The following is a 15,762-nucleotide window of genomic DNA, read 5'->3' as shown; positions in this document are numbered from 1 at the left end:
TCCCATTTGAGGTGCCCCTTGTTATAGAAGAAGAAGCACTTTATTTTCTTCTTATGCTCGCAAGAGGAAGTTTCCCTTTGGATCTAACACCTAAGGACTCTTTGCTTTATGCTTATTGTCCTTTCTTCCTGCCCTGACCTTTATGGTTTGGGACTGTTCTGGCCCTCAAAAACTTGAATGGAACCTAACGTACCTTTTTCAAGGACAGCCTCAAATGCTCCCAATGCTTGAATCAATTGTCAATCTTCAAGTTGTTATAAGAACAAATGGACAAAAAGACTGGTAGCAAATTGAGAATGGCATCAGTCACACATCGAAGTCTACCAGCTCATTCATCCAAGTCTACACCATCTCATGCCTCCAAGAATACATACATCACTCAAAGCATGTACAAATACACATACACCCACCCAAGTGTCCAAGTATACATGCATCAGTCCATATATCTAAGCATACATACATCAACCCATCATCATCATCTATGCCTTATTCCAACTAATTGAAATCAACTGCACAAATCCTGTTGGGATGTTTAGGGGTTTCAAAGTTCAAAATTTCCCTAAGCCGACTACTCATCTTCAATTTGCAGATGACACCACTATGTTCCATGAGGATGATGATTCAATGGTGTCCGATCTAAGAATTTCAATCAAATGGTTTAAGGTTGTCTCGGGGTTGAATATCAATCTATCTAAAAGCGAATTTCTTGGTATTAACGTCCCAGCAGTGGTCTCTCGCCTTGCTGAGATTTTCAGGCGTCGGGTTGGGTCCATCACTTCCTCCTATCTCAGCCTCCCTTTATGTCTAGGTAAACCGGCAACTCACCTATGCAATAAGGTGGTGGAGAGAATGGAGAGAAATCTTAGCCCCTAGAAGAGTAAATAGCTCTCCCTTGGAGTAGGCTTACCTTGATTAAGTCATTTCTCCCCAACCTCTCTCTCTATTTTATGTCTTTATTATGATGCCCTAAGGTGATTATTGAGTGTATTGATAAGTTGAGGAGGGACTTCCTTTGGCAGGGAAGTGTTTCTAAAAGTAAATTTCATCTCCTTAATTGGAAAGAGGTTCGCCACCCTTAAAACAAAGGTCGAACTAGGGTTAGGTGTTTGGAGGTAGTTAATGCAGCCTTGTTGGGTAAGTGGATCTAGCGTTTTGGGGTTGAGACCTCCAATTTGTGGAGAAAAGTTGTTGCAGCTAAGTACGGCTCTTCCCCCATTAGTTGGTGGACTAGAGACTCCTGCATTTACTGTGATTCCTCCCTCTGGAATGTTGTGTAGCACAGGTGGCCCCCAAGGTGCTCGAAGGTTACAACTTTGCTGTGGGGGAAGAAACCAGAGTGAGATTTGGGACAATTTTGTGCGGTGACTCATCGTTGAGATCGTCCTTCCCGGCTTGGCAAATATTTTTGTTGCATGTGTTTGGCTTCCCCCTGCCGGAGGGACTTAAATGACAATAAACTCGATGACTTGCTTCATCATCTCTCTCATTTGCAGGGGATCTCAACTTCTCGTAGAGTAGAAGATTCTTTGGAATGGCACTATGGATGGTCTAGCAAATTTTCAATTCACTCTCTATGCACGCATCTTTCTCGATCGAAGCTAGGGAGAGATCGCCATCATACTTTGTTTGTTTGGAGGTACGAGGCTCCAAAAGCCTTAGCCTTTGCTTGGCTAGCAAGGAGAAACAAGATCATCACTACTAACAATCTCCGGAAAAGATTGATGGTTCTCCCCAATGTATGCCTCCTTTGTATGAACGATGAGGAATCCGTCGACTGTCTTTTCATCCATTGATCTTTTTCCAGAGTGGTGTGGTCTGGTATCGTAAAAGCTTCAAGCGTTGTCTAGTTGATGACAAGTTCAATTGGTTGCCTGTTTAAATCGTGGCATTTTGATGGAGGGGGGCTGTCTAGGTCAGGCCGGATGGAGAATGGCCTTGCTTACTGCTCTCTAAGCGATCTGGATAGAACGAAACAATCGTTGTTTCTGTAATTAAGGGGCTCCCAATCAGAATTTTATGCATATTGCAAATTGGGCATCCTAAGTTGTTGTTTTCAAGAGTTTTTGTTAGGGTTTAGTCAAGGTATTTTGTATCGGTAATGGTGGCCGTAACGGTCAACACCATTACCGATACGGGGGCGTAACGACCGTTTTGACCCCCGTAACAATTGAAAAAAAAAAAAAAAAAATTGCCCGAAAAATTCTGAAAAAAATATCTAGAAAATCAAGAATAATGTAAGTATTTCAAATATGTATTCATTTTTTTTGTTTTGAACATGTTTATAGTAGTGTAACGGTCCACTCTTTGGTGAGAGTGTTATATCGGGCCGTTTAGTGAATTGTTTAATATGATTATGTCTTTAATGTTTACACGTCACGATCAAGCATTAGAACTAGAAATCAGAAAAAGGCATAAATACTGCTTTTTCAATTTTTTGAAAAAAGAAAAGCCCTCAGAGATTCTATTCGCTCAAATCACTTCAATCCATATTTTTAATCTTAAAAGCTATAGTAAGGGTGGTCGAAATCTGTTGTAAAATGATATATAAGAGTTTTTGGAATGAGAAAAGTGAAAAAGATGAGAAAATTAAATATATATATATATATATAGTGATCATTTTTTGACCGTTATAGGAGTAACGGTCGTCATGCCCCGTAACGGCTGATATAGTCTCAAAAAACTAACTGCCCATTTTCACCCCCGTATTGCGTAATGGTCATGGCCGTTACCTATACGTATCAGCCTTTATGCGCATATCGTAACGAATACGAAACACCTTGGGTTTAGTGTGTAGTTTGGTTTTCCTTTGTTTTCTTTTTGTTGTTTCAGTCATTTTATTTTTTTTCTCTTCTTTTATTTCTATTTTCTTTTCTGTTGACCTTTGGCCCTAATAAAAGTGCATCATCTTTTTTTTTTTTTAATGCACAAATCATGTTCAAAACCATATCCTAAGTTAAACCGCACAGGGCTACTGTTGATAATAATGGAGAACCAGACAAACGAAATACAAGCTCCAATTCAGTGACACCCCCTTTACCCAAAGCCCATTCTTTGAAGCACATAAAGAAGGAACCTCCAATTCACAATCATAACAAAGGAAAAGTGTTTACACCTTGCCATGTGTGATTTGACACAAGCTTCTTCGAATGTCAACAATCTGGAGTGATAGGGTGCAATGCAATGACCTCTGTTAAGTTTGTTAGGAACTGTAACAGGGGCATAATGATACCAATAGTGGGTTGGCATATTAGAATAAAGGTCTTGCACCCTTTTGAATGGTCAATAGTGGGGCCAGAGAGAACACGTTGTTGTTGTCAATCAGATGGATGCACTTGTGTAAACCCTTGGTAATTGGTAAAAAGGAACTAAATAATGGCAGTGGTCAATGGGCCTCCCTGTCATGGACACCACCGTATCCTTGACTTGCCACGGGGATATATCCCCTCTTCTTGATCAGAAAGGGAGTCCTCTGATCCTCTCCTTGTCCTTGACAGACACCATTGTGCTTATTAGTTGTCATAGGCAGAGACCACTTCTTGTTGGAAGAGGGCACGGCTTGGAACCTGTAGGATCCCTTTCACTTAAATGTGGGAACCTTTACATGGAGGAGGCATCCATTCATAAAAGAATATAGAAAAAGAGGAGCATAGGATCACATACCTGTCTTGTTGCAAAGGGAGTTGTGCATCCTCTATGTGAGCTCCAGAGAGAGAGAGAGAGAGAGAGAGATCACCGGTGGACAGCATTTATGGAGCTTGGTTGCAATCTAGAGGCAGTGGAGCCTCTAGAGAGTGGGATCTTATTCGTGAGACCCATTAGGAAGGTTATTTATGGAGCTCGATTGCAAGCTAGAGGCAATGGAGCCTCTAGAGAGAGAGTGGGACCTTACCAATGTGACCCCTTGGGAAGGGTATTCATGGAGTTTGGTTGAAAGCTATAGGCAGTGGAGCCTCTAGAGAGTATGATCTTCCTGTGACAGCCAGTGATAGGATTGTCGTTGGTGGCCATCACACCTAGCTGATGCGGTAGCTGTTAAATGATGCTTTGGAGAGAGAGCTCTCTAAGTCGGAAGGTTTCCTTTACATGCATGGTGTGATTACAACATAAGGGATTGCCCTATATGGACTATCGAATTCAATTGAGATGGGACATATTAGCTTCCCCAGCTAGCCTGCCTTTGCAGGCCAAGGACTTTTGAGATCCTACCCATTGAGATGACCAAAACAGTTGGAGCGATTTGTGCAGAGGATTCGCTGCTTGAGGATGCAGCTGAAAGAAGAGCCTCCAACACAAGCAAGTAGAAGTAGCTAACCTATTATCATGCTGCTGAAAAGAACCCTTCAACTCAGCATGCTGACACCCATCTAGTTAAAGAGATATTACAACTGCACTATCGTTTTTTGTTCAAGAAACTAAAACCAACTACGACCAAAATTCAGAAGTGCATTGCATTAAGTAACAATTCAACTAAGTAAATACAAATAGTATTGCCCTCCACAAGGAAAAGTAACCACAAAAAACTCCACATAACAGACATGCCAAGACAGAAAATGGCAATAGAGCTCAGTTTATGAAATGTTTCTCCTATATTAGTTAGGCGATACCCATCACAAATACAATTAATAATCATACAAGAAAGCCCAGAAAAATCTAGAAAGGCATTGTACACATCAGTGGAAAGTCAGCAAATAGCTGAATCAAGTTCACACTTCCATTATAGATGATATGTATCCCAATCAAAATTGGGTTGTGAGAAAACCTCATAATCAGTCGGCCCATCCACAACACTATCAACAGTCTGCATGCTTTCCAAGATAGATGGTTGAAAACCATCATTCTTTGAAGGCAGCAGTTTATACAACAATAACAACCCAAGTGTAAATATGGCCTGCAGCTTCGTAGAGTCTCCTTGGACTGAGAAAAAGAGAAGCATCGACAGAAGAAAAAGCACTACACAGAACCGCATGATGCACAACACACTATCCATCAGCTTTCCATCATTGATCGGAGGAAAACCACGGACTCTATACACAAATAGAAAGTTATATTTGTCGACCACGTACCTATACCCAAAGTAAAACGCACCTACAGGGACCACAAGTGGAGCGAATGCAGAATAGATCATGGTCAGTGCAAATATTGTCAGATTAAAGGCATAGTACTGCGCGAAATCAAATTTCTGCTTCGGGACATTGGAGGTCCTGCTGATTGGGTACACTGAAAGATCTTGCCCTTGAAGGTCGATGCCATTTAAGCCTGTCCCATGAGATACACCATTGCTGCCAACCTCTGACTCTCTTTCAGGCATGAGAGGCCTCTGAAGAGTGTCCTCTACCTGGCTTTCTAATGGGTAGTCTCCAGTCTGTTCTGGGACCAGCAGCAGCATGTCATTCTTCCGAAACTTACGCAGCTTCTCCTTTATCCAAGGGATTGGAGCCAGCAAATCATATGATATTCCCAGGAATGTGCTTGTGATCAGGAATGCGAGGGAAGAGAGACATGACCTTGATAAGAATGAACCACTCATGTATTGCTCAATCCGCTTGCAATCTTCTCCATCTAAATAACATCTTCCCATACTTAGTATCGCCTTCTCCAATGAAGATTCAACAAGAGCACGCAACAGAATGAGATTCACCAGAAAGAAGCAGACCATCTTCAACAACGCGGCCCGCTGCTCCCCAGACACAGTCAGATGCCTCTCAAACTTGGACAGATATGACAGCAGTGATGGGATCACTATATACATGCTCACGAATATAAGTACATTCGGCAAGAACTGGAGAATGACCGTCGCAGCCCAGCTCGAACTCTCCAACCAAGCTAACCATACTTGTGCACTGTCCACTGCTTCCGCATTGATGATCCGAGCAGCAGTCTTCACAGCGGTGATCACGGCGAGCGGAGAGCTCCAGAACAGCAGCATCAACAGGAGGCATGTGTTTACCGCAACCCGACGCAGTCTCAGAGAGAGTTTGCTAGAGCCCAGATGGTTCCAGTAAATGTCCGCCGCCGGTGGGGCCCGTTCAACCTTCCACCGGCTCCGCTCGAGTTTCAACTCCATGACAGAGAAGAATGTCCTGAGAGGCCGCTTCTTCTCAGTCCGGAGATCCTGCACGACCTTGTTAGTGGTGTAAACATCTTTGAATATCACGAATGCAATTCCAGCACCTGGCGCTTGGCCCTCTTTATAAAGCCGCAGTTTGCTCTCCAAACCCATCTCCAATAATTGCAATCTCCGTAACCGATCCTCATCGGTCAAACCCAATCGAACGGAGACATGTGTCATCCATAAATCTCTCAATCTCCACCAAAAACCAAGAATCCGTCTCCGGAATCCTTCCACAGATGGAGGGGAAGAACTCTCTCCTCCAATCTCGCTGCCATCGGACAAAACCCGAGAATCGATACGGGCTTCCAACCAAGAAATATCATTTCGGACCTTCACCAATTCAGTGACCAAATCATCCAACGAGCACAAATCGAACGGCACAATGACACGATAGACCTTACCCGGATAGCGGTGGTGGAAATACTCCTCGAGCGGGGCCTTGTCAGCAGCCAGTGATTTGGGGATCCCCTGCACCATGATGGTGAAGATGGCGACGGAGTTAGAATTGGTGTCGCTTGGATTGCCGTTGGCATCACGGAATCTGGTAATTCTGAGGCGTTCCTCGATGGAGGAGATGCCGAAGTGGAAGAAGACAACGACAAGGGCAGTAAAGAGGAAGTGGAGCCAGAGGAGTGGAGAGGATTTGGGGATGTGGATGATGGTGGTCTTGGAGAATTGGTCGTCGAGAGGGTTGGACCCCGCGTAGAGATTGATGGGGAGGATGAGAGAGAGGGAGAGGAGGGAGAGAGAGAGGAGGATGGAGGAGCTGCCGCCCTCGAGGAGGAGGAATTGAGCGGCATCGGCGCCGCAGTGGGAGGCGATCTGGGGAAGGGTGGTGTGCCAGACGGCGAGGAGCTTGGAGAGGAGGGCGGTGGGACCGGGGATGCGGCGATGATCGCTGCGGAGCTTGACGAGGAGGAAGAGAAGGACGCAGACGGAGGCTCCAACGGCGGAGATGTTGAGGAGGTACTCGATGTTGCCGTGCCAGATGGTGTCGGAGGAGGATGGGGTGGGTCGTGGGGTGACGGACGGGAATTCGACGGACGGAAGAGGTGAGGCGGTGGACATTGGTGGAGGAGAGAAGGAAGAGAATAGAATCATTTCACCCTTTTAGTTTGATCATGGAGAGAAGGAAAAAAGGGAGTTCTTTCTTCGTTGGGGAGGAAACCCTAGCCTTGACGGACGAACGGAAGGTCCGTCGTGCTGCACCGAGAGACGAATGAGAGAGGTTCCTTCCGCATTGAACGGAGAAGACGCTTTTTTAAAAATAAAATAACAAGAGATGCGTCTTGGACGCGGATTGCGTCTTACCCCCGCCGGTCTCCAACTGAGAACGGTCAGGAGCTTTGAGTGGCCAACGTTATGTATGGGTGTTATCCACGCTGTTTATTCATTTTTTTTTCCCGTCATTTTTCGGTATAAAACAAAAGATACAAGACAACTGGACTACAAAATGGGATTAAATTCTCACCTTTGAAAATTTCTCAGGAAGTTTTGAATGTAACAGATGTTTGTCCTCTCTTCCCCCGGTTCTATGTACTTTATGAATAGGTTGGACGGAAAATAAATATCACGGCGGTTACTGTAAGATTTCTTATCACAGTTGCTGCCCGTGGTGTGGTCCACTTGAGCCTTGGATTTTTCTAAAGAGAAATTTGCGACTGTACTGCCCATTAATGGCCCATTGACGAGGCCAAGCCCACCTTATTTTACCTTGCAAAAATAAGCCCTGTTGTGCGGATGGCTTGCCAAAGGTCGAAAATGCCCCTATTTTTTCCTTCAAGCGGATCGGCTGCCGCTCGAAGACGAGCGCTGACGCTCCTCGAACTCCGAGTTATACGAACGGTTCAAAAGAGATCAACGTTACGTAGCATTATCCAAAAAAAAAATCATATCCAAAGATCAACCGGACCACACCACAAAGAGCAGCAGAAAATTGATTTTCACCATTGAAACTTTTGTAGGGCCCACCATAACATTTATTTTCCATCCAATCTATTCATAAGGTCACAAAGACGTGGATGAAGATGAAAAACAAATTTCGTACTGATCCAAAACTTCTGCAACCCCTAAAAGGGTTTCAATGGTAGACGTTAAATCCTTCACTGCCTTTTACAGTGTGGTCCACTTGATAGCTAGATCCGTCTTATTTTTCGTCTCAAGCCTTAATACGAGTTCGTCAAATAAATGGACGGTTTGGATATAACACATACCTCATAAAAGGACCCACAAAGGTAGTGGGGATTACAACAGGGAAAAAAAAGCCTGGAATCTATGGCTACGGATTATAACCGTAGCCATAACCATGGCCCATGCTTTTTCGATATGTCTTTTGATATGTATTGAAGATCTTTCGATATGTACTTCGATATCTCAAAGGTCTTTCGATTAATCGAAAAAGGTCCAGAACTGTCCAGCAACTTTGCATAACAAATCCTGCAATTTTCGATACATATCGAAGTGTATTCGATATTATCGAAGCTATAGCTACGGATTGTAGCCGTAGCCATAATTGCAGTCTGTAAAAGTCTATGCAATTTATTTTTTATTTTTTACATGGAGAACTTTATTCTACGTACAATTTTCTCTAATACATATTTATATAAATATATATATATAAGCATATAAAAAAAATTCTCTCTTTTTTTCACTCCTTTCTTTATTCATTTAACAAGAATATCTTCTAAACCAAAATTAGTTACTTGATGTACCCTATATGATTTTGGGGTAGGAGAAGCTACTTTAGCTAACTAACCTAGTTATTTTTCAAGATTCCATCAGGTCAATGGTCGAAAATCCATTTCATTCACTTTGTGGTCAATTTCAATCAGTTCGCAGTCAATTTCATTCATTTCATTTACTTCACGGTCATTTTCATGCATTTCACGGTCAATCCCGGCGATTCCGTTTTGATTCACGGTCATTTCCATGCATTTCACGGTCATTTCCCTTCACTTCACGGTCATTTTTATGCATTTCACGGTCAATTCGCTTCACTTCACGGTCATTTCCATGCATTTCACGGTCAATTCGCTTCACTTCACGGTCATTTCCAAGCATTTCACGGTCAATTCCCTTCACTTCACGGTCATTTCCATTTTGATTCACGGTCATTTCCATGCATTTCACGGTCAATTTCCTTCACTTCACGGTCATTTTCATGCATTTCACGGTCAATTCGCTTTACTTCACGGTCATTTTCATGCATTTCATGGTCAATCTCGGCGATTCCGTTTTGATTCACGGTCATTTCCATGCATTTCACGGTCAATTCGCTTCACTTCACGGTCATTTCCATGCATATCACGGTCATTCCCACCTATTCCGTGTTGATTCATGGTCATTTCAACGCATTTCACGGTCATGCCCCTTCACTTCGCGGTCATTTCTGCGCATTTCACGGTCAATTGGCTTCACTTCACGATCATTTTCATGCATTACATGGTCATTCCCGCCTATTCCATGTTGATTCATGGTCATTTCAACGCATTTCACGGTCATACCCCTTCACTTTATGGTCATTTCCATGCATTTCACGGTCCAATCGCTACACTTCACCGTGAAATGTGTCGAAATGACCGTGAATCAACACGGAATAGGTGGGAATGATCGTGAAATGCATGAAAATGATCGTGAAGTGAAACGAATTGACCATGAAATGCGCGAAAATGACTGTGAAGTGAAGGGGCATGAACGTGAAATGCGTCAAAATGACCATGAATCAACATGGAATAAGTGGGAATGACCGTGATATGCATGAAAATCACGGTCATTCCCGCCTATTCTGTGTTGATTCACGGTCATTTCGGTGCATTTCACGGTCATGCCCCTTCACTTCACGATCATTTCCGTGCATTTCAGGTCCAATCGCCTCATTTCACGGTCATTTCCATGCATATCACAGTCATTCCCGCCTATTCCGTGTTGATTCACAGTCATTTTGACACATTTCATGGTCATGCCCCTTCACTTCATGGTCATTTTCGCGTATTTCATGGTCAATTCACTTCACTTCACGATCATTTCCATGCATTTCACGGTCATTCCCACCTATTCCGTGTTGATTCACGGTCATTTCGATGCATTTCACGGTGAAGTGTCGGGATTGGACCGTGAAATATACGGAAATGACCGTGAAGTGAAGGGGCATGACCGTGAAATGTGTCAAAATGACCGTGAATCAACACAGAATAGGTGGGAATGATCGTGAAATGCATGGAAATGATCGTGAAGTGAAGCGAATTGACCGTGAAATGCGTGGAAATGACCGTGAAGTGAATGGGCATGACCGTGAAATGTGTCAAAATGACCGTGAATTAACACGGAATAAGTGGGAATGACCGTCATATGCATGGAAATCACGGTCATTCCCGCCTATTCCGTGTCGGTCATTTCGGCACATTTCACGGTCATGCCCCTTCACTTCACGGTCAATTTCGCGCATTTTACGGTCAATTTGCTTCACTTCACAATCATTTCCATGCATTTCATGGTCATTCTCACCTATTCCGTGTTGATTCACGGTCATTTCGACGCATTTCACAATGAAGTGTTGCAATTGGACCGTGAAATGTGCGGAAAGGACCGTGAAGTGAAGGGGCATGACCATGAAATGCGTCGAAATGATCGTGAATTAACACGGAATAGGTGGGAATGATCGTGAAATGCATGGAAATGATTGTAAAGTGAAGCGAATTGATCGTAAAATACGTGAAAATGACCGTGAAGTGAATGGGCATGACCGTGAAATATGTCAAAATGACCGTGAATCAATACGGAATAAGTGGGATAACCGTGATATGCATGAAAATGTTAATGGACGAGAGAGTGCGACAAGGTAGGATTAGATATATCGAAAAAGGTCCACAAGTCTCTAAAGAACTTATGTTCATTTACACGATTTGAGGTCTTCGTATCGATCCATAGTGGGGGTGGAAAACATGGAGTGTGTACCGACATGGGTGTGTACTAACAAGCTAACCTTTTTTAAAAAAAAGTGAGTAAAAATTACCCTTCGATATATCGAACAGTACAAGATATGTCGACATTTGCTGCATTTCGATATATCGAATGTTAGACGATATATCGAAATTAGTCCAAAACTGTCCAGAAACGAAATGATGTTTTAAAACAATTTTTCGATTATATCGAGATAGTTTCGATAAATCGAAGGAAGAAATTTTGATATCAATCGAAAAATACTCGATTATAAAAACAGAATCCTCTGAATTTTTGTAAGGAAAAAACAAAAGTACACTTCAATATTATCAAACTCTAATCGATGACATCGGGCTTAAGTTGTTGATAACATTGAACTCTAGTCGATGCTATCGAACTAAGTCATCGTTAGAACGGAACAATACATCGCCTTGAAATCGATGTCATATGTCGATATATCGACTATATTTCGATTTATCAAAAATTGTCAGAAAATGTCCAGAGACAAAATGTTTTTAAAAGGAATTATCAATAATATCGAGAACATTTCGATATATCGACTAAATTTCGATATATCAAAAATGTTCCTCAATTGTCCATAGACACACTACTCTTCTGAAACGAATTATCAATAATATCGATACTCCATCGATATATCGAAGATTCGATATATCGATCAAATTTTGATTTGTATGTGCATACAAATCCTCCTTGCATTTGGATTGAACATGATATGCGCTGAAAGGACCGTGAATCAACACGGAATAGGTGGGAATGACCGTGATATGCATGGAACTGACCGTGAAGTGAAGCGAATGGACCGTGAAATGCGTGAAAATGACCGTGAAGTGAAGGGGCATGACTATGTATCAACACGGAATAGGCGGGAATGACCGTGATATGCATGGAACTGACCGTGAAGTGCAACGATTAGACCGCGAAATGCATGAAAATGACCGTGAAGTGAAGGAGCATGACTGTGAAATGCACCGAAATGACTGTGAATCAACACGGAATAGGCGGGAATGACTGTGATATGTATGAAAATGACCGTGAAGTGAGGCGATTGGACCGTAAAATGCGCTGAAATGACCGTGAAGTGAAGGGGCATGATCGTAAAATGCACCGAAAGGACCGTGAATCAACACGGAATAGGCGGGAATGACCGTAGTATGCATGAAAATGACCGTGAAGTGAGGCGATTGGACCGTGAAATGCGCGAAAATGTTCGTGAAGTGAAGGGGCATGACCGTGAAATGCGCCGAAATGACCGTGAATCAATACGGAATAGGCAGGAATGACCGTGATATGCATGAGAATGACCGTGAAGTGAAGCGATTGGACCGTGAAATGCGCGACAATAACCGTAAAGTGAAGGGGCATGACCGTGAAATGCACCGAAATAACCGTGAATCAACACGTAATGGTGAGAATGACCGTGATATGCATCGAAATGACCGTGAAGTGAGGCGATTGTACCACAAAATGCACGGAAATGACCGTGAAGTGAAGGGGCATGACCGTGAAATGCGCCGAAATGACCGTGAATCAACATGGAATAGGCGGGAATGACCGTGATATGCATGAAAATGACCGTGAAGTGAGGTGATTGTACCGCGAAATGCCGAGAAATGAGTGTGAAGTGAAGGGGCATGATCGTGAAATGCGTCGAAAGGACCGTGAATCAACACGGAATAGGCGGGAATAACCATGATATGAATGGAAATGACCGTGAAGTGAGGTGATTAGACCATGAAATGCGCGAAAATGACCGTGAAGTAAAGGGGCATGACCATAAAATGCGCCGAAATGACCGTGAAGCAACACGGAATAGGTGGGAATGACAGTGGTATGTATGGAAATGACCGTGAAGTGAAGCGATTGACCGTGAAATGCATGGAAATGACCGTGAAGTGAAGGGAATTGACCGTGAAATGCATGAAAATGACCGTGAATCAAAACGGAATCGCTGGGATTGACCGTGAAATGCATGGAATTGATCGCGAAGTAAATGAAATGAATGAAATTGACCGCGAACTGATTGAAATTGACCGCGAAGTGAAGGAAATGGACTTTTGACCATAGATCTGATGGAATCTTGAAAAATAACCAGGTTGGTTGGCTAAAGTAGCTTCTCCTACCCCAAAATCATATAGGGTATGTCAAGTAACTAATTTTGGTTTAGAAGATATTCTTGTTAAATGAATAGAGAAATAAATGAAAAAAAGAGAGAAAATTTTTTATATGCTTATATATACATATTTATATAAATATGTATTAGAGAAAATTGTAGGTAGAATAAATTTATCCATGTAAAAAATAAAAATAAAAAAAATAAAAATTTCATAAACTGGCACAGACTATAGCTATGGCTACGGTTATAATCTGTAGCTATTGGTCATATCACCTTCAACACATATCGAATACTCTTCGATATATATCGAAAATTGCAGGATTTTTGAGGCAAACTCGCTGGACAGTTCTGCACCTTTTTCGATTAATCGAAATACCTTCGATACATATAAAATGACATATCGAAATGGCGGGGGCTACGGCTATGACTATGGTTATAATCCGTAGCTATAGAAGACACCATAGCCATAAGTTCTTGGCCTATTTATTTATTATTATTTTATTTTTTTACTGTTGTAATCCCCACCGTTTTTTGTGGGTCCTATTATGAGGCATGTGTTATATCCAAACCGTCTATATATTCGATGAACTCGTATTAAGGCTTGAGACGAAAAATAAGACAGATCTAGCTATCAAGTGGACCACACTGTAAAAGGCTGTGGAGGATTAAACGTCTACCATTGAAACCCTTTTAGGGGTCATAGAAGTTTTGGATTATTATGAAATTTGTTTTTCCTCTTCATCCAGGTCTTTGTGACCTTATGAATAGATTAGATGGAAAATAAATGTTATGGTGGGCCCTATAAAATTTTTAATGGTGAAAATCAATTTTCCCGTTGCTCTTTGTGGTGTGGTCCAGTTGATCTTTGGATATGATTTTTTTTTTTTGATAATGCTCCCAAATGATCTCGAAATATGGATGAACATTGTGGATATAATAAATACGTAACTGTGGGGCCCATGTAACTTTGATATCCACTTGAAGGAAAAAGCAGGGGCATTTTCGACCTTTGGCAAGCCATCCACACAGCTGGGGGTAAATTTTGCAAGGTAAAATAAGGTGGGCTTAGTCTCGTAAATGGGCCATAAATGGACCGTACAGTCGCAAATTTCTCTTTTCTAAATATTGGTCATATCTCATTCAATGATACATAGAAATAGATGGACGGTGTGATAAAACTCATAAATCACGGTGGCCACTCAAAGCTTCTACCCGTTCCCAGCTGGAGATGGGCGGGGGTAGGACGCAATCCGTGTTCATCACGTATCGGCCCCGCGTGGACGGAAATCGGTCTATACAAGCCACGTGGACCTCACCGTGATGCATGCGTTTTATCCACACCGTTCATCCACTTTTCCATGTCATTTTAAGGTAGGAGTTCAAAAGGAATTGAAGCAGATCCATAACTCATGTGGACAACGCTACAGGGAGCAGCGGTGACAATGATGTCCACCAATGACACCTTCCTCGAGCCTGCAGTCATGTTTAGAGCCATACACAAACGGAGTTGGGTTAATTAACTTGCTTGAATTGACTTGGAGAAGGTTGACTCGACTTAACTCGATTCACTTATTGAATCTTTTAGTCAAAAAATTTTAAATCGGGTTAGGCCGAGTCGAACTCGACTCAACTCGTACAGGTGCATAATTCGAGTTCGGCTCATATTTGTCCAACTCGGCTGGTCAATTCTTATAAATAACAATTTAATTTTTTTTAAAAAAAAATTCTATCCCTTTTTTCTCGCAGTCCGAGCGAGCGCCCCATCCCGACAGTCTCTAAACTCTCTCTCTCTCTCTCTCTCTCTCTCTCTCTCTCTCTCTCTCCCCCTCGACGTGTGTGAAACCACGATTGGGTGGGCCACGTTGTGGCCCATTCGTCACTACCTTGCTCGCCCTGTCTAGCCATCCTAGTCTCTGGTCCAAGCTCGACTCGTCACTGCCCTGGCCATCCATCCGATAAGCAATCGAACCATCTCCCATTTTTCATTATATTTTGACGGTCTGGTCGGCCATGGCAGCCTGATCGGATATTGTCCATGGCTGCTTGGATTAACATTATTGATTATATTATATTATATTATATATATAATATAAATACATATATACTCGAATTCAGCTTGAAAGCTCAAGCTTGGCTCGAGCTAGCCCGAGTTGATGACCAAATCGGGTCAAGCTGGACGGTTAGGCTCAAGGACCGAGCCGAACCGAGTTTGAGCTAGGGTTGGCTGCTGGCTGAGCCAAGCCAAGCCGAGCCGAGCCAAGTTGTACCAAGCTTGACTCAGTTTGACTCGTGTATAGCTCTAGTCATGTTTATTTTCCATCCAACATATTCATAAGGTCAAACCTGAATGAAGTTAAAACACATTGTTTACTTGATCTAATGCTTATGTGGCCCTAAGAAGTTTTAATGGTGTGGGCGTATGTGTGTATGGTGTACGCATGCTGGAGCCTTTTACAACTTAATCTGAATCGAATGCCCATAACCCAAGTATCGAGATAGACATAAAGATTGTGAACATTCATCTATGACCAAGAACTAAAATAGTTTAGCTGTCTATTTAGGCATATGTAAATGAAAT

The 15,762-nt window shown here is 42.5% G+C and overlaps 1 protein-coding gene across 1 annotated transcript; it reads right to left on the bottom strand.

The window, feature by feature from the left end:
- Positions 1-4,676: 4,676 nt before the first annotated feature.
- Positions 4,677-7,390, bottom strand: LOC131243178 (CSC1-like protein At4g35870). The gene has a single exon (XM_058242326.1). The coding sequence runs from the start codon at positions 7,211-7,213 to the stop codon at positions 4,715-4,717; it is 2,499 nt and encodes an 832-aa protein (XP_058098309.1). The 5' UTR covers positions 7,214-7,390; the 3' UTR covers positions 4,677-4,714.
- Positions 7,391-15,762: the final 8,372 nt, after the last annotated feature.

Source organism: Magnolia sinica, chromosome 4, assembly GCF_029962835.1.
Source record: "Magnolia sinica isolate HGM2019 chromosome 4, MsV1, whole genome shotgun sequence".
NCBI lineage: Eukaryota > Viridiplantae > Streptophyta > Magnoliopsida > Magnoliales > Magnoliaceae > Magnolia > Magnolia sinica.
Note: the sequence above shows the minus strand (reverse complement) of the source record. Positions and strands in the feature narration are given on the sequence as shown.

Excerpts from the sequence above, each read along its gene's own strand:
- LOC131243178 (XM_058242326.1), bottom strand. The coding sequence starts at position 7,213 with ATGATTCTATTCTCTTCCTTCTCTCCTCCACCAATGTCCACCGCCTCA.